At 41.6% G+C, this 27710-nt stretch overlaps 2 protein-coding genes across 6 annotated transcripts; both read left to right on the top strand.

Annotated features, from left to right (window-relative positions):
- Window positions 1-95: 95 nt before the first annotated feature.
- On the top strand, window positions 96-14224 carry rbm18 (RNA binding motif protein 18). Of its 4 annotated transcripts, none has more exons than XR_013936955.1 (6): window positions 96-263; window positions 1125-1238; window positions 5966-6092; window positions 7004-7084; window positions 10437-11201; window positions 12432-12479. XR_013936955.1 is itself a non-coding variant. In XM_080510440.1 (6 exons), exons 2-6 carry the CDS (start codon window positions 1132-1134, stop codon window positions 12613-12615), a joined length of 600 nt encoding a protein of 199 aa, XP_080366566.1. In that variant the 5' UTR covers window positions 96-263; window positions 1125-1131; the 3' UTR covers window positions 12616-14224. The 4 variants fall into 4 exon arrangements, 2 of the variants coding, with proteins under 2 accessions (XP_080366566.1, XP_080366565.1); XR_013936956.1 differs by having other exon boundaries at window positions 7004-7090; XM_080510440.1 differs by having other exon boundaries at window positions 11101-11201; window positions 12432-14224.
- A 1268-nt stretch (window positions 14225-15492) lies between these two features.
- lhx6a (LIM homeobox 6a) lies at window positions 15493-27445 on the top strand (the record flags this gene model as incomplete). 2 transcript variants are annotated; one of them, XM_080510685.1, is made up of 9 exons in its annotated part: window positions 15493-15570; window positions 16453-16524; window positions 16845-17027; window positions 19102-19223; window positions 25613-25833; window positions 26018-26118; window positions 26763-26858; window positions 27065-27239; window positions 27366-27445. In XM_080510685.1, 9 exons carry the CDS (start codon window positions 15493-15495, stop codon window positions 27443-27445), a joined length of 1128 nt encoding a protein of 375 aa, XP_080366811.1. The 2 variants fall into 2 exon arrangements, with proteins under 2 accessions (XP_080366811.1, XP_080366812.1); XM_080510686.1 differs by lacking the exon at window positions 16453-16524.
- Window positions 27446-27710: the final 265 nt, after the last annotated feature.

Below are 27710 nucleotides of genomic sequence, written 5' to 3'. Positions count from 1 at the left end.
GAGACAGATACGGGAGATCCCAACCAGTAAAACGAGCGCTCTTCGCGCTTCCCCTCACGGTAAAACTAACTACAGCATCAGCATGCGTCTTTGTTGTCAGACGGTAGCAGAGAGCTCACCTTGTCTGGAATAAATGAGGAAAATCAGGCTGTGAAATGATTACTATTTCGTTCTGATGTAACCCAAGCATCCCAACAGTGGGATCAGTGGCGAATTGAGCCGAAGAAGTCGCAGTTGTCTGGACATTTTGACGGCACAACGAGGTAAACGGAAATTCTATAAGCTAACAGAGCTAAAAGCTACAGTGCAGCTACAGCGAGTAAATAACAGACTGTCATTTCGACGTGTTTACTGGAGATGTGACTTCATGGATCGAATCGGGGTTTATACTAGACAGTGAGTTTTATTTGAAATATAGCACAATAACCCAGGAGTGAACATTAACTAACAAGCTTGTGGTGAGCCAGGATAACGTTCGCTGCTATCTCTTTCTTTGATGTTTACAAGTCAAGCTTGCTCATATTGTTGACTGTGCTTACAAACACATTTAAAAAATGTTGATCCAAGTAATGAATCAATAAAAAATATGTTGTATATGCATATTTGCGCTGCGGGTCTGCTTCATCGATGCCAATATCGCAATTACGATGTTCTTTAATTGGGTTTTATTTATTGGCAACACAAAAATGATTCAAAACCTTCACTGTGTGCAGGCTCAGTTTTCTCTGTGCCAATTATAGCATCACGGTGAGTTTGTAATAGTTTAGCCAGTCATGTCGTGACTGGAAATCAACCTATGATGGGTTGATTTCATTTAGTGCTTCCTTTAGTATTTTGTTGCATATGTTTTATCCATTTGTCCGCTAATAACCACTTTATTCACATTTCAGTGGGTGGTTTCAATATGTTTGACATTTTCCCGAATTTTGTGAACATTTTGTGAAATCACATTGATGGGATCATGTGTTGTTTAAGCCCTCCATGGCACAACACCAGCATTATAGTTGATATTGTGTTTATCTAAGAGATTGATCAATCAGAGACTGTTTTTCCCACATTTTACAATACATCCATGCTGACATAAACTTCCACCTGTCTTTTCTCTGTGTACCCATCTTCTCCAGAGTACACATGTCGTCTGCAGCAGAGACGGTAGAGAATGCCTCTATTATCTCAGAGAGTGTGTCTCATGATGGAAACCGCTTGTGGATAGGAAACATCGATCCCAAAATCACAGAGTGAGTAAATCCACTTCAGTTTTCAATGTTATTCTCCACACATTTCAAACTCTGTCCAACTTTCTTTGAAAGACGTGTCCTTTGTTTATCCAACAACTAACTTTCACTGGTTTAATAAAGCCCATCCATTGAAAGTATAATAAAAATTGTAAGTCTCCTAAAAAGGCGATCCATGTTAGCTTTTTATTTAGATTTTTATAGAGGTGTATCATTGTGTTTGATAGCAGTGGCCTGGAGGTTAGACAAATTCCCACCTGCTCCCTGAGCGCTGCACTGCAGCAGTGGTCCAAGGAGATCAATAAAGTAACCTAAACCTTTTAAAAATATATATGGTACCCCGGAGTCACTGCAGAAATACTGTGCAATACAATTCTGTTGACATATTTCAGGTGACACACTCAAAGCCAACGGAATTAAAAACAAATCCCCTTGTCACAACTGAATTACGTGTGAATCGACCAGCTGAATGAAAAGCAACAATTGTTGTTGATTTTAGTGGCAACCAGTGTTCGGTTTAAGGTAGCCATAATTTATTCCATATTATGCACCTCTGGCATTGGGTATTTTTTTTTTAAACATGCCAGGCTCGGCCTCACAGAGAGGCAATGCATTGTCTGTGCATATATGATTGATTAGCTGTGTGCGTGTTGTGTGTGTGTGTGTGTGTGTGTGTGTGTCACAGGCTGAGACAGAGCAGACGGGGCTGGGTGTGTGAAAGAGAGGCAGTGAGGCGCGGAGACCTGCTCCGTTAAGGAGCAGCCGTCATTCTTCACTCACCTGCCCTGTTTACTCTCTCTGTGTCAACCCACAGCGGATTGTGTGTGTCTGAGTGTGTGTTTAAATACACAGTTGACGTTTGGGTGGCAGCTGGTAGAGAGGCACAGGCTTCAACACATCGAGGAGTCGTACATTATCAGTCTCTCTCACTTGACGCAGCATCACGCGTCCATGCAAAACTGTTTTCCGCTATTGTCTTTGTCTGCAGGGATGTGTGAGGGTGTGTGTGTGTGGGTGTGGGGGTGGGCATCCCTACAAATGATGCGAGGGGAGTTTTTGGGGTTGAGGGGTGTGTGGGGGGGGCTGCTGGAGAATGTTCGGGCTGCAGCTCTGGTGGGCGTCTAGACAGACGTTTCCTTCCCCTCTCCCCTGCTCTGCTCTACTTCTCTTTAAATAACCCACTACTTTGCACTATAGAGGGAAAACAAGAGAAATGCCCGTGGCCCCTGTTGCTGATTGGGAAGATTAATTAGCTCTACGATGGCGAACGCAGTGACTGTGTTTGTCCTGGTAAACCGAACTCAGTGGAGAGGCAAAATGTAGACCAGGGGTACAAAGTGTTAGAGGAATGAGGCCTAATACCTGAAAAGCTGATATGACTTCAACATTTTTAATATTCAATACAATTCCTGGTTATTAAATATTCAAATTAAATGAGAAATTTTTAAAATTAAAATACTTCACAAAAAAAATCATAAAAACTTAACACATAGATCACGTCAAATTCAATAGAACCAAACAAACAAATACATTTTAAAAATAGATAAACTCAGAATTTTATATATTTAACAGGCTGAACTCGGCTGATGTGGAGACTTAATTCAAATGAAAGCCAGGCCATTATTCATTGGTGAAGTTGTACAAAAAGAAAATAAGAGGGGCGAAAAAAATTATTGAGAAAAAAAGACGGAGGATCAATGATTTACGGGAGGTCGTTTATCAAAGGTTATCTATTTAGTCCATCTCCCAAAATTTTTTTTGAATCAACAGGTGTGACAGGTTACAAAAGAGTATTTGTGTATTTCTTAATGATGCAGTCTGTGTCTGAAGGTGCAATGTGAAGGAATAGTCGTCTTCTTCCAGGTCATGGGAAGCATTTTGGGGAAACTACCGACTCTGTTATTATGTTATTTATACACCAACGTGTATTATAATGTTTTACTTCCCGAGCTATAATTCATTCCTATTATCAGATTATTAAATTGCAGCCTGCATGTAGCCATGATTGAAAAAGACCTTCCTCTCCTTCATGGTATCTTAAAATGATGGGCTTCCATTGGACTCTTAAAAATATATTAAAGCTCTGCTTTGTTTCTTAGTACTTGTAGTTGGAATGCGTATTACAAGAAAACAGACTTGCTGAAGAGCCAGCGATCGATTACAAACTCAAATCCTACACGGACAAGCTTCCCTCGTCAGTGATCTTCCTGTCTCATACTTTCTCTCACAGCAGGTGGGACTGAAGCTGTCACCACATATTCATGTTTTTGTCTCTTTCCCTGCTGAGCAATAATCCATCAAATGCTCCCTCTTTGTTCTCCCCTCTGGACATCTTCTTACATGTAAACACTACAGCCACAAGCGGAGCACAGACATGGTCTGCAGTATTGAATGTTAATTAAAAAAAAGAAAAAAAAAAGAAACTGCAGATAGCTGCATTGCGTAAAGAGGAATCCTCAGACACCTTCTCTGTCGACGCTTTCCCTGCTGACCTGTGACTTTTCTGGACTGAACTGCCCATCTTATCTTTATCTGGACCCCCCCTTCCTTCCTCTTCTGCTTCCCCTCTCTTGTATCTTCCTCACCTGGCTTCTCACCTCCTCTCTTCTTTTGGCTCATCCTCTTTTTTTTTTTCTTCTTTCCCCTACACCTTTCACCCCACTGTCAACATCCCCCTCGCTGAACTTTACTCTCCCTTTGCCCACCTTTCCCTCCCTTTCCTCTCTCTTCTCTCCCTCCTCTTCCTCCGGTGGTTTTTACAGCCCCCAGGAGGTGCGGTCCATTGTGGTTCAGCTCGCTCGCGTCCAAAAATGTTCTTGGAGTGTATGCTGTGTAATTTCTCTGAGAAACACGCATGCTCAAACGTGCAGTATGTATATGATTTTAGAGCCATATCAAAAAACAACATTTCATGTTGTCTTTGCAGATTGAGTTGTTGCGTTCAGAGGGAATGTGCTCATTTACCAATCAGTGGTGCAGAAAACAACAAAATGCCCAATTTGTGCACGAGAATCCTGATATAATTCGTATTTTGGGAGAAGTTTCACTTGAGCTCCGTCTGTATTGGGGCAGCGTCGTGCAGGATGAGCCGGCATCACATGCGAGGCCTGCAGGGTGTTGTCTGGGAAAAGCACAAGTGCTTGTCTGCCTAAAGACCCCCCGGGGAGTCGTAGAAGGGGGGTTTGTACAACCTGTGGCTTAAACCCTCGCGTCAACCTCAGCATCCCACATTCAGCCCCATTCACACACTCACAACACTTGCGTCATGCCATCAGTTTCACTGGCGACACACACACACACAAACAGATTCAGTATTAGAAATAATAGCCGCCTAAACAATAAAGTCATCAATTCCTCTTTAACAGTTATTCAAAACGCCTGAGGTCAGGATGCTTACACAAGGCGACAGCATCCAAACAAAAACACAAGCTCACATTTGTGTTGATGTTTGTGCATTTTTGATTTTGGCTTGTAACAGAAGAGTGTCAATAATTCCATAATACTGGCAAGTACCCTTTAAAGATTGTCAAACCAAAGTGATCTTAAACTGCTTAAAGCAGAGCAAAAGACAGGAAAATAATCAGGATTGCTCATAAGAAGTATTTCACTTATTATACACTTAATATACCGGTACATCACCGGTGTTTTAATGAGGTAAATTGAAATGCTGTCTTATCAGACAATGAGCTTTCATTTCAGTGCATAATAGTATCTGCAATAATAGTGGTAATAACAACCTGTCCAACATATTGTACATCGCCTGAAATAGTTGCTTTTAAAATAGCAGTCCATTACTTTTTGTTGTGCATCAAGTTTCTCTTTCCCAACAAACCTAATTCACAGACAAGCTCTACAGAAGCACAAGGAACCTGTCGTCACAGCAAAAGCAGTGGGTCCCCATCATCTTTCCCACAAAAGGTTTGCCCGGATAAAGTGTGTAAATCAAAGCAGAACAAAGCTTTGTGCGCCCCTATGATCTTTGAAGTCTCTGCTCAGATTCTACTTTGGGAAATAGTAAAATGGCTCTTTGGAATGAGAATGTGGACAAAAATAAGATAGGAAATTATTATCAAATCTATTTATTTATGAAAGGAGGGTACTTACTGGACAGGACACACACACACACACACACACACACACACACACACACACACACACACACACACACACACACACACACACTGCATAGCTCCTCAATGAGCACATATCTCTTCATTTGGAGTGCAGCCATCCCCCTGGCTGCTCCACACACTCGGTGTGGTTTGTTTGTGCAGAGAGCCGGTGCTCAGGGGGGATTTGAGGCTTCCTCTGTTTTATTCCCTCATTGTCCTGCTACTGTATCCTCAGTATTGTCTCAATAAGAGATTTACTGTCACCCTCCTGCCACAGCAGCTGGCCTGCTGCTAAAAAGGTGTCGGGGAGAGAAAGCTGTCATTCTCATTAGCTCCAGTTGACAGATTCACATGTCGCACGGTGGCATGTTACAGCGTGGAGCCGACCCATGTAGCCGTTTCACATGGATGATCTGCAGCAGGACATGTTGTTGATCATCGTGACATAAGTATCTTCTGATATGATAACTGACCCCGGTGCCTATTTGACCATGTTTAACTTCTTCTGTGTCTATTTGAAGAGACATTTCCAGATTAAACGCTCTGGAAAATGGCTTGTTTTTTGCAGTTTTACTCACACAGCTTCCTACTTTCTTTACATGCTTCCTTTCCTGACAGATATCACCTCGTGAAGTTGTTGGAGAAGTTTGGTCAAGTTAAACAGTTTGACTTCTTGTTTCACAAATCCGGGCCTTTAGAAGGACAACCACGGGGCTACTGCTTCGTAAACTTCAGCACCAGAGAGGTACATGAAAGACGACTCTCCCCTGTCGATGTTTGTTTTGGTTTTTTTCCATGTTGTTTATCTGTTAGTTGTGTACTTGTGTGATAGCGTGTACTGGCATCCCAAACTGAGCTGTGTTTTAATACAGGGATTCTTTTTCAACTCTAATTCTCATGTTTACGGAATAAAAAGAAAAACGCCACATTCAACAAAAATGTTCTGTTCCTTCTTACACTCCAGCACTGTAGATTAAAACCAATGGAGTTTATTATATATAAACGTATATATTCTATAAACGTGATAATGCCTTAACATTTAAATACTTCCACTAACTTTCCAGGACGTCTCTCAGTAGTCAAGACCTCAATATGTGTGTGTGTGTGTTCCTGAAGGGAGCTGTATTTCTACAAACGGGACTTAAAGCCCGCTCAGCCTCACAGGTTCAGCAGGCAGTATTTGATTTTGAAGTGCGCCTGGGGATCATGATAAGCATCTAGTTTCACAGCTAGTGTCTATCAGTGGGATATGAAGCCCTCCCAGAAGAATTATACCGAGGAAGCGTGCGTTTATTTTACACACTCGCACACACTTAAATGTAGACACACTTAGATAAAGAACTTCATTAATATAATTTAACATCAGAGCCACTTCCATGTTTGATTAGACAAAAACGGTGTATTTTTTCCCCCTCCCCACATACACAGCAGAGACACACACTCGTTGAAACAACACAGTGATAGCCTTCTGCGGGCAGAGTGGCACATCATCAACTATTATTGTTTCTGCCATGTCTCTATTGTGGCGACTAATGATTTAATGACCCGGGTGCAATAATCAAGACTTGATTTTTTAATCATAATTGTAAAGAACTTGTTCTTCGGTCTTACTGCCCCCTCCTCCCTGTCTTGCTTTCTCTTTGTGGCTGTTTACAGGAGGCAGAAAGGGCCATCCAGTGTTTGAACGGAAAACTAGCTTTATCCAAAAAGCTGGTCGTGCGCTGGGCGCACGCACAGGTGAGGGTAAGTGTCAAAATCAATGCCAACATACACTCCAAAATGATTATTTAAGGGGACATGGTGCACAATAGCTCCCAACAATGTGATTGTAGTGATATCTCTGATGTCCTCTGTGGGCTATACAGTGATTTGTAAACTTGTATTTGACTTCAAGAGGTGAAGGTTAAGGGAAAATGTCAAAACATAAAATAAAATAAAAAAATCTAAAATTAAGCAAATTCTTGAATGCATGTTGTGGGGTGTGATGAAAAAAACATTATTATTCTTTTTTCAGTACTTTGAATTTGAATTTGTAGTAGCTTTATAGAGAGCACATCGATCTCAGTACAACCTACCGGTGTGCTTGTTTCTTAACAATAGACAGCCTACTGGCTAAGGGTAAAGGATATCCTGTATAGAGATGAAACACACACACACACACACACACACACACACACACACACACACACACACACACACACACACACACACACACACACACGGGAGGTCAAGGTCAATGCCTCTGCCTCTAAGACAACATGTTGTCTTTGAGGCAGCATATTGTGAGATAAATCTGCTTACAGAATTATTCCAGGCCAAACACAGCTGTCTTTATTTATGCTGAGTAATGAAGTGGTATTTGTATCACAGATGATCCAATCATACTAACACTGCCGTGTCTTTGGGTTACCGAAATGCAAAACAACAACGGAATTTTCTTAGGCACTACATTTCTTGTATGTTCTTCCCTTGTGTTTGCCACTGGATTTTCAGATTTGATACACTATAAACACAGCTGTAGTTCATGGTGGTGATTCATTGACATTACAGAATATCTTTGCGGGAAGATTTGTTCCGGCCAGTGGGCTTCATCAAACACCACAGACCAGAACAAACTGGGCCATTGACATGTTGCGGCAGACTTTGTTCTTTACCTGACTGTGTTTTATATTTTGGATGTTTGAATGGCACCATTTTAAAGCTGAATATTTGACCTTCCTGGATGGAATAACTGATTCAAAATTGGAGGTGCTGGTTCTTTGAAGGTTCTCTTTTATTCTTTTATCTTCATCTGTATAACATTGGTTGTTTTAAGTTGGCATGGATGTAGGACTAACTAATTCAAAAACGTCTATGGATGTTTATCAATGTCTGTTTACATCAGTGTCTGAATTCAGCACAATGCCATTTATTACTATTATTATTACTATTGTTGTTATTGCTATTAATAATCATTTATTTACTATAAATCATTTTATATGGTGGCATAGTGAAGTAGTGAATACCTCTGTCATCTCACATACACAAAAAAAAACACATACCTCAGGCCCATTCTATCTGGAGTTTGCATGTTCTGATTACTTTCCTAATCTATCTATCTTCGATGACATTTAATAACTCCAAATCTAGTTTGAATGGATTGTCGGCCTCTTTGTGTTAAGACTGTGATGGACTGCCCAGAGGGTTCCCTCTCTCTTATGTCAGCTGGTTTCGGCTCCGGCCCATCATGACGCCCGTCTGGGTAAAGCAGACGGAGATAGAAGATATCCTGGGTCAGAGCGTGCCTCCACTTTTGGAGCAGGATATCTGAGAAACCTGGATACAAACTACCTATAATTCCACTGTTTGATTTCAAATAAATCAACATTGGATGGGTTTCGCTTTGAAATCGGTTTCGTGACTCAGTGAGTACAAATCAATGTCCATGATTCTGGCCTTCTTTTCTCCATCAATGGTGAAAGGAATAATTTAATGATTTCCTGAAAACCAGCTCAAAGGCCACAAAGAATTACGATGCAGCCTGCGTGTGGCCTGTGAGCGGCTCGATGCCAATGCCTGATTGAAATGGCGAAGTGAACAGAAGTTACAGCCTGAATGGTTTTGTCAAAACTGATTTTTAAGACAATAAATCTCCATGGGCTTCATGTAAATTAAAGTTGATCAACGCATGGTGTGAATTGGTGTTTTGAGTTTGTGGTGTCAGTTCGCCACAATCACCACAGAACAAACCGGCTCTGCCCTTGTAACAATTTGTTTTGTTATTACAATTTGATTTGTATTTAGGGTTAGTTTTAAATTAGGACTACATCAAGGTATTTTTGGCAGACTGTAGTTTTTCATTTTCACACACTTAAGTATTGGCCAAATCTGTAAATCCTGATGGTATAGCATAAGTGACTGTATGATTTGAATGAAACGTGACTTCTGTGTTTCTGGATGTAAACGCCAGGTAATTTTGAGTCATTAGACATTTTAACGGAGGGAGAGATGATTATTGTTGCCCACTATATCATATTACACAAATCCTTACAGAGATCCCCTAAAGTCTTGAAAGTTTATTCCGCCCAAATGTGGCGCATCATCAAACCAACGTGTGAGGCATGAAGTCCATTGACACTTGCTTTTTCCATTTTTTAAGCATTTGCTGATCCTTGATGGAGTGTTCATTTTAGTCTCTGAGCTCATTCCTCTCTCTCTCTCTCTCTCTCACACACACACACACACACACACACACATAGACACCTTCCTCCAGAGGAGCCAGTTCAGATCAGATTGGAAGAGATATTTCTCTTTCTGTTCTGACTTTGACCCAGAGGAGATGATCTGGGATGAATGACTCACAGACAGGCAGTGTTGAAGCCGTTGTCAGATTCCCAGGGTCACATCTTGATTTTATTACAAATCTTTGAAATAGAGGAAATCATACTGATGAGCATTTATTGAATTATTCCCTCCATGCTTTATTTAGAAATCCCCAGATTTCCTATCCGATAGTTCAGTTGGTCAAAGATTTTGGCTCGAATTGTTACTGTAGCACTTTGTTTTTATTACTACACAGTCAGGTTTGTCAGATAATCGCAGATTACATATCGGTGTGTTATTTTTGTCAGGACGTCTCTTGTCGAGTGAAACATTCCTCAGAGATGATGACATGTTTTTTGGGTTGTTTTTTTTTTTTAAACAAACAACCCGAGTTATTTTGGCTGAAGTTTTAGTTGCATCAGGCTCTGGGTTGTTTACAGGTTCAGTTTGACCTTAATGGCTCTGTGTAGGTCTCTGTGCATTCCAGCTCCATGCCTTTAGGAATAGGTGGAAGGGCAGTGTCCTGGCTGGTGGACTGGTCATTGTTTTACACTTATTCTTGGCCATGCGCATTATTTATTAATTCCATGGTACGGTATGTGAGGATGTATGTGTTCTTTTGTGCATTTATGTAACTTCATGTCATTTGATTCTGTTCCAACACCATATCCCTCCAAATGGAAGCTGTTGCACCATCGACAGGATGCCGTAGTGCCCATCATGTGACCATTGTTTTGTTTGTGTGTGTGTGTTTTGTTTTGTTTTTTGTTTTGTTTTTTTCTCACAGGTTTCCACTAGAACTCTGTGTTGGCTGGTGGAGATGTTTGGAGGAGAAGGTTTTTTTGAAAGGAATCAGTGCAGACGTGGGTTGTTGCTCATGAGCTGGTCCCACTCCCAGACGCAAGCGGGATCAATGCACGTCTTTAATAGCGTTCGTATTTGTTGGAGAAAGCGGGAGTTGGGTCTTCAGAGAGCCACTGTCGGTGTTTATTAGACGGCGTTCTGGGTTTCCAATGCCTTGGTGACACGATTCCTTCTTAATCTTATTGCTCGCTTCTCTTTCTCTTCCTCCTTTTTTCCTCAAATGTGACAAAGGTGAAGCAAAATCTAGTCATCGAATTAAGCAAAAAAGCAAATTGTAGTCTTACAATCTCAATCAGTTTAAAAATTTACTTTTTGATTTAATGATATAGTAATTGTAATCTGTGAAACAGGTTTAAAGATTACAGGTTCTTTTTTCCCCCCACTGTTTCTTTCCTGCGTTTTATCACTATATGCACTCTGTCCCTGTTGTTTCTTCTTTGACCTGCTACTTCACTCACTTTTTTTTATTCTCTCTCCATGTCTGTTCATGTTTCCATCACTGTCTGTGTGGATCTTTGGGCTTTTGGTTGGGTTTTTTTTTTTTCTTTCTTCTTCTTCTTTTTCTTTGCCACTTGTATCGTTTACAGAGGTTTGAAGGTTTCCGTAATGACAAGGCGATGCCTTCGAGCCTCGAACCATCGTGCAGCGGCTCGACAGAGGAAGGATCCATAACAACCAGCCACCTCAGGTGAGCATGAGAGACGTGACACAGCATCATCCTTCATGCTGGCAGGGTGATATGAGCTCAGACCTCCACAAGATCGTTCACACTGAACTCACCGAGTCTTTTTGATCGATTCCTCTTGTCTTCACTTCTATTGAAAATCTTCAACTGCTAATCTCATTTGTTTTGTTTTCACGTTTCATAAACTCTGCGTGTTCTCGTGAGGAGGCCATTCTTTGTTGAGTCCTAAAGATCATATAAAGCAACTCCTTCGGAGCTGATATTGAGGGAAAACAAAATCATTTCGGAAAAACTATGATTATAGGGCCCATTCAGGAAAAAAGCAATAAAGTCACTATGCTTTAACTTTTTGAATTGAGTGGTTATGTGCCACAGTCGTTGCAATTGTTTAAAGATGACAGTCCAACTTTGTGTTTCCATCGGTGTTGAGGTGTGAACATTCAATTCCATTCAAAATTGCATGCCCCTCACATTCTCAAGCATAACCCTGAAATCATTACATTGGAGCTTTCATTCAAGTCGGTTCATCTCGGCACAACCGGGCCAAAACTTTGGTTTCAAAACCCCTCTTGAATATAACCAGACACACTTTATTTGTGGCCACATTTCCAAGTCGTGTTCAAGTGCGCGGACACACACTTTAGTTGACTGGTTAAACGGAGCGCCGCGAGATCAGAATGTCATGTCCAGTGTGTGTAGCCAGGAATCAGATTCTTCACCGCCGGCACACTTCAGTCCTCGCGCAAACTTACAACTCTTACAACTCTCCCCTCTCTCTCTGCACAAGAGGGGGTATCTGTCGCCCCCACAGCCCACCTCCCACTGATGCTCCCTCTTTTCTTTCCTCCCGCCTGTTTGTGAGATACTCCTCGCACACTTACCCGTTCCCCTCCTTCGCTCTTCCTTCCACAAGCACCCTCATTTTTCTCGCTCTCTTCCCTCACTTGCCGCTCCATGTTCTGTTCCGCCATTTAAATACAAGTTCTCCTCTTTCATGCCGTGCGGCACACAACCACTGATCTATTTGCTTGTGCCTCGCTTGCCTGTCATTTGTCCCTCCTCTCACTGAGGGTGCTAATACTGTACCGTCTTCCCACCTCCCCCATTAACTCCAGCTATAAATCTGTCCATCACTCAGTTTGTCCGTCACCCTCAGTGCCAGCACTGGTATTTCCCTCTCCTCTCACGGCTAACTTCTCCTTTCTTTTTCTCTCCCCTCTTCCTCCCCTCAAGCACGAGTGCGAAGATCCGAGCAATCGAGGCCAAGCTCCAGATGATGGACGAGAATCCAGATGATAACTACTCAGGCCCGTCACCCTACGTTTACAACAAACCGCCAGAGAGGAAGCGCTGGGAGCCCTACTCTAAATCAAACCACAATAGCCAGAGCAGGCCCTTCCGCAAGTTTCGGAGATGACCCATCCTCCAGCGTTCTCCAGAGATCCACCCCCACCCCCTCACCCCACCCGCTCCCTTCATTCTACGTTATTTACATCTCCTCAAAAACAATCTCTTTAGTAGATGCTGTCGAGACGCTACACATTGTATCTGGGAGGAAAAGCTTTTGAAGTGGAACCAGGCGAACGACACTGTTGTGTTGGGAGTGAACCCACAGTCAGCACAACACCGTGTTGGTCAGTTTGTTTCAGGTTACAGTATGGGTTGGTCGCCATGTGATCAGACACATGACACATACACACACACACACACACACACACACACCACAAGGTTGCGGCGTGCTGTCGGGTCCCTCGCCAATCTTCCTCGCCACTTTTGCAGAGTTTTAACGACAGACGATCCGATATAGCTGCACGCTGAGTGACGCACGGTCACCATTGCAAAGAGAACAATAATTGTTAAGGAGACGTGTCCGCTTAATGTCTGATCACATTATTTAATGATTTTCTTTTTTGGAGTGCTTACATTTCAGTTTGACTTTTCAGATTGGTTTGTAATAAAGAAAATCTACTAATAAGCCGCACACCACTCAGAGATACTGTGGTGTCATTTTGTGTGTGTGTGTATTTTTTTTTTTTTCTCCCTTGGACAGTTTTTATGACTCTTTTTACTGACCTTTGTGTAGTGTTTGGAGTTTTGGTATTCCCCTGGCCACAATCTTTTTTGTGTTATTTTTTTAATTAAAGGAAATCAAGTCTTTAAATCTGTAAAGTGTTTTGTTTGAGAGTGTTTTATGTTGCTGTTTAAACAGATGAATCAGTTTAATGAGTTGTCAGTAAACTGTTTAGATTCGCAGGAAGATTCACTAAAAGCTGATCCAACCAAACTACAATTTATAGAGTTTTAATAGCTTCCATTAAAAAAAATTTATGTGAATTTAACAACATGATATGTCCCCCAGTTTATCCTAATGAGACGTGCTAAATGATAAACAATTATTTGAATTATAACAATATTTGTTTTTGTTATTGGTAATATTTTGGGGCCTTTTTATGCATTCTATTGTAAAGGGGGTCTTTGATATTAAGTAAGGTGCTGTTATTGTGATCTCGATTGTTCTTATCAGCATTTTCCATCTTTGGAAAACAAGGGGAAAAAAATTATCCAGCAGAATGAATTTTAAGGCGACAAAACTTTTTTTCTTCACGTCATTGTCACATTTGTGTCAGACTGTATCGATGCAGCAACAAACAAAACCTACCTCTTGATAATTAAACGCTCTGTCGAAGTCATTTGTTCTTAACATCATACATTTCTCCACTCGAAAACGGCAAGCTCCTCCAGATTAATTATTTCTCTGCGCTGTCTGCTTTTATATTTTGAATTAATACTTTTTTTTTTTTTTTTTTAAAGGCCTGTACATGTCTTTTTCTGAACTGATGAAAATGAATCTGCGAAGGAGAAATGTTTATTTTTATGGCTCCCATATGGATAATTGCGGAATATCCGGATGATTGACACGTTGAGCCTCACAAACAGATCCTGCAATTATCAGGCTTCCCTTCCGTTAGGTGAACGTGAACTTCATCTGCATCCTTGCCTATACTGCTCGCGTTAATTAACCCCCACTTCTGACAAAGTGTTTATGTGTAAGGATGTAAAGAACGCAAAAGTCACACAAACTGTTAATAAACTTTAAATATTTTTTTTCTAATTTTATGTAAATGGATGCAAATTCTGTGATATTTAAATAAAGATTCTTTTTAAATAATGTTTAAATGAATGCCATGAATTTAAAAAAAAAAAAAAAAAGGTTATTGTTCAACTTTTTATTCCCATCTAATTTTTAAAATGTACTATGTTTGGACCATTAAATAACTGAATAGAAATACAAATTGACGTAAATAAACACGTCTTACGCACTGATAATTAAAATATTTGATCTTGATTGACAATTGTCATTCAAATTAAAATCAACTAATTAAATAATACTTTAAATAAAACCAATTGAATAAACGGGGTTGGGTAATTTCCTTTGAGGCGTGTTTTAATGTTGCACCCGGACACAATGGTCTCAATTTATAAAACGCCTTCTCCTGGAGTTCATGAGCCAATAAGTCGGTTAATTGCTGCCTGCATACAGTGAGCTCCAGTTGTATATTCCCAGTAGGGAAGAAAAATGGAAATTATACAAACAACTGCAATTTACTTTTTAGTTCTATTTTTTTTTTCTCTGCCTGTCGCAATAAATGTCTGAGATATCAAACACACAGCAGCAGAGTCTGAGTAAGTTTCTGTCCTCGCTGTTTCCAAACTGCGTCCACCCTTCTCACGCACATGAAACTCTTTCCTCACCCTCCCCCTTTTTAAACTATAAGGCAGGCCAGAGAGTCCTACAAACTTTCACTACAGCTGCCTCTCCTCCTTGTCGCACCCTGGTCGCCTTTGCAAAGCCCTGCAGCCTCTGCCTGGAGCATCTGAAGCCTTGGGAGTTTAAACAATAAAAAAAAAGATTCCTGTAGCCAGACTCCAATTCTAAAGTGGCGAGAGGAGGACACACGGAGGAAAGGAAGAAAATCCTTCTGATCTACGACTGTGAGAGCAGCAAGCAACGTCTCGCCTCCGCGCAGCTCCGTCGTTGCACTTTGTCAGATCGGTGCGCGCATTGCAGCCAGAAAGCAGTTGGGTTTTTTTGGGGGGGGGGTTCGTTTGTTTGCTTTGTTTTGGGGTTTTTTATTGCGTTAAAAAAAAGTACCAAACTGCGTGCTGGTTTCGCTCCAGTCCGTGCGCGCTTTACGGATGGTACCGGTTCTGACGCCCATCGCCGACGCTTCCCCCTGATCCAGGACACCCCGCTTTGGAGACCCAGCACGCGGCGAGACTCCGGAGTGGGTTCATGTACTGGAAAAATGAAGTTTTGTCCCCTCTTTCAGAGGGAAACAAGATTCTGTCCGATGGAATCCCCACGAAGCAGGTATATCAACACACCGAGCAGCTGAGCTTTGTGCGTAAAAATGGTTCCGACTTCGCTCGCGCACTGTTTGGGCCTTGACTCGTCGGCCGACTCTGACTTCTTACTATCTCATGGAGTGCAGCTTTTGATTTGCGGCGTGTTGTGAAAGAATTTGGCATTAATCTGAGAATTTTTTTTCTTTTTCTAGCTGTTTCTATTTTTGAGCTGATGAGTTAAAATGTGTCTATTTGCATCCAGCAGCATCGTTTGCGTGTGGGTTTTGTTGTGTCTCGTTCTCTCTCTGTTTGTGATGTCACGAGAATCACGGCTTGTGTACTGAGATCAGCTGCACGCGCCAGCCGCCCTGAAGAGGCACGCGCCTTCTCTTGTTATGAATAGCGTGATTTTCGGTCCGCGAGCCTCTCGAGCTTTGCCAAATCGCCTGAAGAGAATTAGATTTTAATTACAGCCATTAAAAATCAAATTTGCAATTCTTTGGGTGACCCGTTGCCTTTTTCTGATTGACAGCTGAAATTGACACTCCGGGTCCCTCTTATCCACTGCGTTTCAAGCTATTTGTAATTACAGGTAGTTTTTTTTTCTCTCTCTACCCCCCACCCCCACCACCACCCCCACTCACGTGTCCTGGATTGCGAAGAAAATACTATTATTCTGAGAGGCATGGGTTAAGGGTAGGGAAAAATCAATTCAAATTGAAATAGCTTCATTAAAAATGTGCCTTTTGTTGCGGGGGCCCTTTAAACAGTTCTAACCGGGGTTTATTGTCAGGGACACTTTATATAGGACGAGCCTTATGAAGAGTTGCCTGCAAATGTCCTCTGGAGGAAGATGAGAAGAGGGAAAGTGATGAAGACCTGCAGTTTACTGAACGTTTTCTTGTAGGTGATCTCTACCGAACATCAGAGTACACCGGGAGCCTCGCGCTGCAGTGTGGACTCTAAACACACACCAATGGTGAGAAGCTTTATGTTGCCTCCTTACGTTTTTTTTGTTGTTGTTTTTTTAAATCAACGGTTCATTCACTGCACTGTGTGCACGAGCAGTTCGCCATTTGGTACATGCATAACGGTGCAGAAATGCACATTAGGACAAGCGGTTGTTTTTTTTAATATATATATATATTTGTGAATTATGCGCGTCAATAAATAAAGCATATCATGAAAACAAAAATGGCGACTCCTGCAAACATGCAAACGGTTTATTGCTGTGTGTATGTGTGTGTGTGTGTGTGTTTGTGTGTCTGTGATTGAGCTGTGTTGATGCTCCCCTTGCAGTCTCACTCGGACGGAGAATCCCAGCGGTCCAACATGGAGCGGGACGACACCCGCTCGTCCCCCAGCACCCCGTCCACCCCCTCCGTGTGCTCGCCTACCTCCACCGCTAGCTCGGTGCCGTCCACCGGGAAGAACCTGTGCGCCAGCTGCGGGCTGGAGATCCTGGACAGATACTTGCTCAAGGTGAGTAAAGGAACAGCCAGGGAAATTCTCAGATTATTATTATTATTATTATTATTTTCTTTTTTTTTTGGGGGGGGGGGGGGGGGGGGGGGGGGTTGTTTCGTTTTTACTCAGACTGCAAAAGTTTGGCTACACATACGGAGGAGGATGTCATGTTGAGTCGGATCTGATTTTAGATGTTCACGGGCGTGTTTGCTATCGTCTACTGGAAATTACCCCCCCACCCCACCCCCCCAAAAAAAAAAAAAAAAATATTTATGAAATAAATCTGCTATCGAGCTTGAAATCAGTGCTTCTAACTGCTACTTTTTGCAGCCATGCACGAGCAAACAAAGCCCCGCAGCTGAAACAGGACATCTGTGTTACTGATGTTATCTCCACGTAGAATCTGGTGTCGCTGTGTTTTCGCGACGGCGCAGACACAACAGGGATGTTTTGCTTCATGTTTGACATCCTCACCGTCACTCCACGCCATGTCTTGTCGCGTGCGCTCGCGTGCTCCCAATCAAAACAAAGTCCACGCTCGCGCGTAAATGGCTGCTTCTTGCCTGTGAGGAAGTGAGAAGATCATTAGTCCGTTTTCTCACTTTGTTCCTCGCTTGAATGACAGAAAACACACAGGAAGCACAGTCAGGATTAAAAACTGGATGTCAGGACGGAACAGCTATTTAGTGTTTATATTTAAAAGAAAATAAATAAATAAAAACAAATGTTCTTTTGTTGTTGCCCAAGTCGATCATTTGTTATCTCCGAATTTATAGGGCCCAAACTTGCTCTTTAATAACAATCTAAATCGCACGTTACAAAATTGAATTTGTTCTGCAACTAGATATTACTATTAATTCCAATTAGACGAAATAGACTATAAATTGCCATAGATTATGTAACATTTATTGTGTCCCACATTTTTATTGCATCTTTTTCGATGATGTTTTAGTCCGTAAAACACACCGGGAAGGTAACCGTAAATTTCTTTTAAATTGTTTGTCTGCGTGTGTGTGTGTGTGTAAATCATTCAAAACAGTTTAAGGGCGTAGAAAGGTTACACTGTATTTTAACACTTTGTTACAATAAATGATTAAAAAATATTTTATGTCGAAATTCCAATTATTGATAAACAAGTTGCAACTTTTTTTTAATGTAATTTAATATTTTGAGGAGCAAAATCTGTCATTTAGCTTATTAAATATTAATTCTAAGTTCAATTGAGAGGGTAAAAAAAATACACAAACGTATTACATGACGAGTATTTGCGAGACGTAACATTCCAAATCCATTGTAAATATTTTAATTTCTGTCGATGTAGTTTGGTCACCTAATTCACACCTGACAATGATTTGATGCATTTTTCTTATTTATTTAAACGATACAAAATTGTCGGTAAACGAAAATATATCGCTCTGTTTCAGAAAATGGGAATTATAAGACGTATTTAATGTAGAATATTTTTTGGAAAACTCACAAAAAACTACATAATAATAATAATAATAATAATAATAATAATAATAATAATAATAATAATAAATAGAATGAGCACTTTTCTCAGCAAAATATTTTCTTTCTGCGCATATTACATAAATGAGGAGAAACCTTTAGACAACAAGCAACTGCCCGAAGTTTGACTCCTTAAGTGCCATAAAAATGCCGTGAAATACTAAAGGAACGACACAATATTATTAAGACATCCCAATAGGGAAAACAAGGTTTTGCGCATTGATCTGCAACTGTAAATAAAATAGAACAAAAGCAGTTAAGAATTTATGTTTCAGGAGATTTCAAATTGAGATAATGTTTGTCCAATTGCGCGTGCGCACTATCGAGATGAATTACGCCCTAATTTAACAATTTAACAGACTTTCCTGTTAAAAAAAAGAATAATTTTACACGATGCAGGAGTAATAACGCACTCATTTACGCCTTAACCCACAGGTAGTGACGTGTGCGTGTGTGCGTGTGTGTGTGTGCGTGTGTGTGTGTGTGTGTGTGTGTGTGTGTGTGTGTGTGTGTGTGTGTGTGTGTGTGTGTGTGTGTGTGTGTGTGTGTGTGTGTGTGTGTGTGTGTGTGTGTTTTGCAGGTGAATAACCTGATCTGGCACGTGCGCTGTCTGGAGTGCTCGGTGTGCAGGACGTCGCTGCGTCAGCACAGCAGCTGCTACATCAAAAACAAAGAGATCTTCTGTAAAATGGATTATTTCAGGTAGGGTAAGTTTTTGGCCATCTTTTCAAAATACCCCCTCCCCCACCCTCTCTCACACTATATTATTTGACACAAGCGTGTGTCGTGAGCTTTGACATTGATGTGGGTTGCCTCTTGTACTTATCAAAGGCCTTTTCAAAAACTGAAAGTGTGGAACAAAATACAAGTCTTTACCTACAGTGAAGAGCTGAAAGATCCGTAGCTTTGTTATGGCTATCCACAACACATTTTCAGACGCTTAAAAAAAAAAAAACCCAGCATCAATGGGAAAAACACCTTAAAACAGTGTCTTCGTGTATGAAAGAATTACATATAAGTGAGATTATACAACATTTTGAGGGGGGTGGTTTTGAGTATATTATTATCCGCGAAATATCATTTATCATTTGGAGGCTTAAAAGCCCCATTAAAGACACCTGAGGTTATTTTATTAGTTTCCGCTCTACCATGTGAGAGAATTTAACGCAACAAATGTTTTCAAAGGTTTGTGCAGCAAAATGCAAGTGCAGAGAGAGAGAGAGAGAGAGAGAGAGAGAGAGAGAGAGAGAGAGAGAGAGAGAGAGAGAGAGAGAGAGAGAGAGATCGCAGTATTCAAACTATCATTACGTCGTTGACCCACCACGTGCCACCAGGCGCTCGGTTACAGGTTCGTAACCTTGTTGTGGACACGTGACATTTTCTATTCGATTTTGTTTTATTCTATTGTCTTGCAAGACGTTGCTACATTCTACAAGTACTATTAGGATCATATTATAACGTGTTCATTCATGAGATTCTAGCAGCATTTGTGGCAGGCTTTTCATAAATTACATTTCTTGTCATAATCTATATTTGTGAAGATACAATTGTTCATTTCTTTTTTCGTGAATGCAAGCTGGATGCCCAAAAATAATTAATGAAATATATGTACAATGTGTACATATGCACTTGTTTCCAATGCCTGAATTTAAAGTAGGTTCACACCAGCGATGCTGAGTAAAGTGCTGTTCATTTAGCGAGAAGTTGATAATGCATTGCGTGCATGGCCAAGCGTGCCTGTGTGTGCATGTGAGAGAGCTTTGGTGTATGTCTGATCCAAACCTGATCCAAACCTGACACCAAGCCACTGCTCTGAGGTTTATAATCACCAGCAATTAGTTGTTCTCCACCCCAGACCTTCAGGCCTCCAGACCAGCAATCAGACCGCCCTGAGTGTCTGGTCAGCATGTTCCTGATCTGGATGTGACTCCTATCCAAACTGAACACACACACACACACACACACGCACACACACACACACACACACACACACACACACACACACACACACACACACACACACACACACACACACACACACACACACACTAAAACAGATACATACTTTTCATGTTAATATATATTTGAATCATGCACAGGTCAATTCGACACACATACACACACACACACACACACACACACACACACACACACACACACACACACACACACACACACACACACACACACACACACACACACACAGCAAAATCTGTGTTTATTTATGCATGGCATAGCAGCTGCCAATCATCCAGCTAATTTTTTCACAAAATGGAGACTCCTGTGTTTACTCTGCCACACCATGATAATATTTTACCTGACCCGTCCTTATTTAAATTCCCCCTCAAAATTCACCTCTTTCACCCCCAACTCTGAAAACTGTGAGACACTGATGGGATTTAAAATATGTCCAATTGAGAAATATTTTGAAATGGTCATGAATAGGTCAATGTTTCTGAGATCACTGGGCTTCAAGACCACCATTGTTGTAATTATTTCTATTTTGTTAAAAAGTTTTGTAAGATGAAACTGATAACTCTTAAATAATTAGCCCCAAAGCAATAATTCACCATTGATTAAATTTATTTTCTCAGTGAAAAAAATATTAAGAGCAATCTGCTGGAGCCCAGGTTCACTGCTATTGTTATAGTTTGATTAGCACCCAGAAGCAACATATGCTCAAGTAGGACCAAATATAAAACCATCAGCATTGTTGCTCTGCAGATTGAACATTTTATCTCCACAATACTGGATCTTTTTCTGATTTCCCAATGAGTGTACTTTGTAATGAGACTCAACATGAGCAATTGGTGATGATAATTTGACTTTGGTTGTAGTTTAGCTATGGATACATATTGAAAAACCTTTTCAAATGTTCAGGTGAATAAGACAGGTAAAACATTTTCTTAGACAGTTGCATACAAAGTTTAAAAAAATATCCAGTCTACTTTGAACTGTACTTATTCCTTAATTTCTAAAGAGTGCTATTAATTCAAATGGTTTTTAATCCCAACACATTTCAAAACACATTTTCAGGCTAGTTTTATTTTGAGGAGTAAATTGATAAGACAAAAAAAAACTTTACAGAACAATTTCCATGCTCTCTATATTTTTTGAGTTGAAGGGAAAAATAATAACTTTTATTTTATAATTTTTTTATTTTAAATAAGCTGAAAATCTATTGAAAAAAACCAAAGTATCATCTCCCTAACGTTCACATTATCATTTCCAGAACAAGTATTCATATTTACCAAATTATATTCATGGTTTTTAGCTTTTTTGTCCATATAAGTCCTCCCTGATGGAGAAACCATTTAAAAAATGTTTGTAGTCATGGTGGAACGTTGCTGCAGGGCCAGGGGCCTGTGCGATGGTTACTTCTGTAAATATAAACTGTGATCTGGGTGCAGGCCAGATTCAAACTAGTCTCAGCACCATTGTGAGTCCAGATCCTCTGGGCTGCTTTCTCAAACCTCTGGAGATATTTCCTCATCTGTGTCAGCCTCTCATCTGGCTTTGGACTGACAGCTGCTTTAATGGGGCGTAATAGCAGGAAATCAGAGCGGGTTTTCCTCCATATACATGTGTATGTGTGTGCTGGGGGTGGGAGGTGGTGGGTGGGGAAGGGGTGCAAGTTAGCATGGGTTGGGGGGCGGGGGTAAAGGACAGAACCCCCCGCTGTGCCTCTCAAACCTGTGTCAGGCCTTCGACTCTCTCTCTCTCTCTCTCTCTGTCTCTCTCTCTCTCTCTCTCTCTCTCTCTCTCTCTCTCTCTCTCTCTCATACGTTTTGCTGCCCTGAAGAAATGTCATCCATGTCTGTGAGCTGCAGGCCACACAGGAAGTTGCATTGCACTAATCAGCGGCACCCTGGGATACAGACACTGTAACCAGAGTCCATGTATGTAATGAACTTTGGGACTCTGTGTGTGTGTGTGTGTGTGTGTGTGTGTGTGTGTGTGTGTGTGTGTGTGTGTGTGTGTGTGTGTGTGTGTGTGTGTGTGTGTGTGTGTGTGTGTGTGTGTGTGTGTGTGTGTGCGCGCGCGTGTGCGTGTGGTGCACATCTTTGTCAGTTTTATTGTAATAATCATTATTCATCTACCACCCACCTCTGGTTAGCTGATTAGGTCTCCATAGCAACAAAGACAAGCAGCAGCTAAGCAGGGCATGGTTGGAGTTTTATTAAGAAGCGAATCAATTAAAATTATAATAAGACATCTGTCACACAGTTCTTTAAATAAAAAGGCCTCAGTTGGAGCATTTAAATAGATCGTTCGGATTGGCTATCACAAAGAAAACAGCATTCCTTCATGGTTACTGTCATTTTACTGAGTGCAGATTTAATATATCAAGGGTCGTCTTTTAAAGTATCATAGCGTGCTATATCTGTTAGAAAAAGAGCTCTCTGTAAAGAATCTTAATCATTTCTCTTCCTCCCTCATGTCCATTCAACCTCGTGCCACAAAGGAGAAATAATCCTGCGCCTGTCTTTCAGCAGCAGGTGAATAAATGTGTCGAAAAAAGAGACATCAGTTGAAAGGAGAGCCAATCCAGGCAGTCTAGGGGAAAATGTGCCATGTTGTGGCGTCGGAATCCTCTCGTGAGTGTGATAGGGGGCTGTGAAGATTAACATGACTCCAAAATAGTTATCAGATTTGTAGCTACAAGGAGAAAACAAGCTGTGTGGTGGTATAAGGGAAGGGAGGGGATGGAGATAGAGGAGGGTTAAAAACGAGGGATGATTTGCAGCTTTTCTGGGTTGTGTCTCACAGCATGAAACTGACAAGCTGTCATGCGAGATTAGCCGCAATGTTCCACAATGTTTTCCTCTTTACTGTAAGGGGAAAAAAAAGAAGAAAGAAATCTGGAATTCTCCACGAGAGAATGAGACGATGTGTGCATGCTGTACAGTGAGCCACAGAGTCGATTTGTCTCTGGAATGGCTTTATTGGCTTATAAGAGGTTGTTTGGTTAAGCTGAACATGTCTGTGACAACTTAAGCTCTCGGAAGGTGCTGTGCCAGCCAATTTTATTTTCAAGGTCAACACAAGGACTCGCTGTCATGATTTGCGCCGCTTTAATCTTGACCTGAGTGTGTTTGTTGTAATGACTATTACATCTGTTGTGAATTTAGACGATCTGTTTCCATTTCTCGCGTAACATTGAACCACCATGATAAAAATGAGATAAGCAGGCAAATAGATGCAGAACCGAGCAGGTACGGCGCTAATCCTCCAACGGTAGTTGTCTGATGATGACATATACATGTGCTGCAGCTCACTACTACATGCATGAAAATGAAACTTCTGGCAAACACGCTTGTACAAGGAGGGCTATTTGCTTGTGAGATGTCAGGACTATAGTATGCTTTCATCCTAGATAGAGTGGACTTGAGTGCACTGATATTCTGCCAAACCCACTCACTTGGCAGCCGCCATGCTCTCCTGCACCACCGTCCTCCTGCTCGCTGCCTCTGCCACCGACGCTCTTTACTCTGCCATTTCCCCCAGCACTACAACTCCCGGCTTCAGTCACTCGCCTCCTCTCCAGAGGTCTATTCTTTTCCCCCCGCTCCCTCTCTTTTCCACTCCTCCAGACCTCTTCATCTCGCTCCGGTTACGGCTCATGTTTGTGATCGTTTGCTCTGTCGCATGCTGAAGCGGCTTCACCAGGGAAAGTCTGCCTATTGCTGAAAGTGATAGCAAGTCTTTTATTGGCCGTCTGCTGATGTAAATTAAAAATCCGTCCCATACAGTCACACATATTGTGCCTGCACCCCCGCCCCCCTCAGTTCTGTCCCTTGAGTACTTTCTTCCAAATGTAGCCTTCTTCAAGAGATCTGGCAGCTGCTGACCTCGACAATGGCTCTTAACCTCAGCATAACCATCTCAAACCTAAAGCATTTCATACCCATTATAACCCGTAATGTGGCCCTTGAACGTGGAGCTTAAGCTCTTTTTATTCTTGTGCAAAACAGGGAATTTGTCTAATATGTCAGTTGTGCTGAAGGAGAGGTTTATTTGGATGCCTTGCACTGCCAGCTGTTCATTTCGTCCAATCATGGATAATAATGTGTGTCTTTCTTATTTTCAACAAATCCCAAAAACAAACCCAGAATCCAGCAATGAATTGATCCTGTTGAAATATATTGTTTGTTATGAAACGTTTTTTGTTGTTGTTTTTTTTAATGTGTTAGAAATCCTCACTGTTGTCTCAAGGAATTACAGACTGTGTCACGACAGGATAATTTGAGGTCAATTTACCAAGATATCTAAAATAGCTGAAAAAAAAAGCAAAAGCTGGGTTACATCAGCAAGTTCTCTCCCTCAACTCACCCCACTCTTTCAAATAACGTGATGGCTACTTATTGTTCTCTGTGCCCCTTCAATCATCCCCTCCACCAGCCAGTCATCCAGAACAGTAAGTCAGGTGGTTTCAGTTTATTCACCATCGACCTCACTGTTGCTATCAGTTACAGTCGGTCGATCCCAAATGATGTCATACAAGCCCCCTTCACCTCATCCCTCAGTGTGTGTGTGTGTGTGTGTGTGTGTGTGTGTGTGTGTGTGTGTGTGTGTGTGTGTGTGGTGTGTGTGTGTGTGTGTGTGTGTGTGTGTGTGTGTGTGTGTGTGTGTGTGTGTGTGTGTGTGTGTGTGTGTGTGTGTGTGTGTGTGCGTGTGTGTGTAGGGTGGAGGGGTTGCTCCCCTGTGTGTCTCTCTGTGTGTATATGTCAGGGCCTTCATGCAACAGCCAGGAAATTGCAGGTGTTGGTTTGTTTGCATTCAAGGCTCGCCTTGCAGCCGCACTCAGAAGTCTTTTCTGAAAGCCATATCCTCCTCCAAAATGTCTTCCTCATAAACTCTTTTTGAGTTCTGCCAGCACTCCGAGCTTAAAATCACTCACCTACAACTTCATCCAACGCAAAATATCGCCAGAGGGAAAAACTTGGCTTATCTACTGACGCGAAAAGATTTCAAAGCTACTGCTACAACTTCCTCCATCAAATAGTGTTTAACCCCTATTCCCCATTGTGTTTTGTCTCTCCTTCCTCTCATCCGCTGCCTTCTTTGCTCTCTCCTTCTCTCCCTCACAGTAGGTTTGGTACTAAGTGTGCCCGCTGTGGACGGCAGATCTTCGCCAGCGACTGGGTGCGTCGCGCGAGGGGAAACGCGTACCACTTGGCTTGTTTCGCCTGCTATTCGTGTAAGAGGCAGCTGTCCACGGGAGAGGAGTTCGGGTTGGTGGAGGAGAAGGTCTTGTGCAGGATCCACTACGACACCATGGTGGAGAACCTCAAGCGAGCGGCTGAGAGCGGTAAGGACGGACTCCCAACACAGAATTATTATTTTTTTCCTTCTGAAATTTTTTTACCTTTCTTTGCATTCCCTCTTCTTTTGTGTGTTACTGACGTTAACATTAAAATTAGGGAAGTCGGTCCACCTCGTCACTTGTTTCCTGTGATTAAACTGTGACTATCTTCTGTATTTTTTTTTTTAAGGCAATGGAATCACATTAGAGGGAGCAGTACCAACAGAACAAGACAGCCAGCCTAAACCAGCCAAAAGGGCACGGACATCGTTTACTGCTGAGCAGCTCCAGGTCAGACTGGTCAGGAGATCACAGACGAGCTTCAAGTGCACTTTACGTCCCATTTTTGTAAAACGGCAATTTATGAACAACAATCATTTACTCATTTAATCTTTTATTTCTAGTGAATTAACAATGAATCGCAGCAGACATGAAAAACAATACAAAAGATGCTGCTTGTGTTGGATATTTAGAATTTGTGTGAATCAACGCATCAACATTCTGCTTTAAATACCTTATAAAAGCCTAGCAAAAGCACATCTCCCTACAGTTAGCACAGTCACATGGTTGATACATAAAAAAAAAAAAAATAGAAACATGACAGTGATTCACACCATACTTATTCACCGTGCCTATAAAACATGTGACAACAGACACAATTTTCACATGTCTGCAACTTCTGTTAGAAATATGTACTTTGGCGGACAGCAGTACTGAATATTGTCGACAACATAAATATAGCCTCTATCAGAAATCCAGCGGAAAATATATTCCACTAAGACATAGTTCTGAGCTGTAAATGTGAAATTTGTGTGTTTCTGGTCATTTATATAGTTTTACCCACAGACTTTAGTGGTTATAAGCATCATATTTATTTGAACATATTTGCTGCAACAGCAGATGATTTGACGCTGACATATTGTCCCACTCTGCAGATCATGCAGGCTCAGTTTGCTCAGGACAACAATCCCGATGCCCAAACGCTACAGAAACTTGCCGACATGACGGGCCTAAGCAGGAGAGTTATACAGGTCAGTACAGTCAGTGATCCAGACTCTCCTTCACTGGTCCACATAAAGCTGTGTGTGTTGAAAAATCAGTCACATCATTTTATAACTTGACTCAGGTACACAATAGTGGCTTCACGAAGAACCTTTTCAACGTTTTGTTTGTGAATCAAAACAAACAATTTCAAGACTATAGCTACACAACGTCTGATTTCATTGCATCTTCATAGGTGTGGTTTCAAAACTGCAGAGCAAGACATAAAAAGCACACACCTCAGCACAGCGGGGCTCCCCAAGGTCATCCTCAGTCCAGGATACCATCATCAATGCCTGATGAGCTGCATTACTCCCCCTTTGGCAGTCCTGAGCGAGCACGCATGGTGGCCCTTCACGGGTACATCGACAGTGAGTCGGGATTTGCTTTTCGTGCGCTTGATAAGCACTAAAATCTAGACCTTTAATTGCATATTCTCTGACAAATGTATGCTTATTATGTGATTTTTCTTTTTTTTCTTCTTATGTCTTTTCCAGGTCATCCCTTCTCTGTCCTGACCTCTCAGAATCTTCCTCACCAGGCCATGTCGTTGCCACAGCTCCCGCTCAGCCGCTAAGGTTCCACCATGACCCCTATGACCCCTGACCTCCAGATCCTCACCCTCTGACCTCCCAACAAGTGTGACGTCTACCAACCTCACGCAGAAGGTCGCACAGGAGTTACACGTGGAGAAAAGACAAATCTTTACAGGAGCTCTGCCGAGTGCAGGAATGGAAGAAAGACGCACAAACTGTCATGCTCTTCTTCTTCTTGTTCTTCTTCTTCCGTGGACAGGAATATCCCACCTGCAGCAGCGATGCTGTCAGAAATAACTGTGAAGC

Source organism: Blennius ocellaris, assembly GCF_963422515.1.
Source record: "Blennius ocellaris genome assembly, chromosome: 15".
NCBI lineage: Eukaryota > Metazoa > Chordata > Actinopteri > Blenniiformes > Blenniidae > Blennius > Blennius ocellaris.
This window is presented reverse-complemented; position numbering and strand designations above follow the sequence as displayed.

What these genes read in the sequence shown, in the direction of transcription:
- rbm18 (XM_080510439.1), top strand. Translation starts at nt 1,132, where the DNA reads ATGTCGTCTGCAGCAGAGACGGTAGAGAATGCCTCTATTATCTCAGAG. An exon ending in TAAACTTCAGCACCAGAGAG is followed by an intron (nt 6,093 to 7,003) that starts GTACATGAAAGA and finishes GGCTGTTTACAG; the next exon opens with GAGGCAGAAAGGGCCATCCA. An exon ending in ATAACAACCAGCCACCTCAG is followed by an intron (nt 11,202 to 12,431) that starts GTGAGCATGAGA and finishes CCTCCCCTCAAG; the next exon opens with CACGAGTGCGAAGATCCGAG.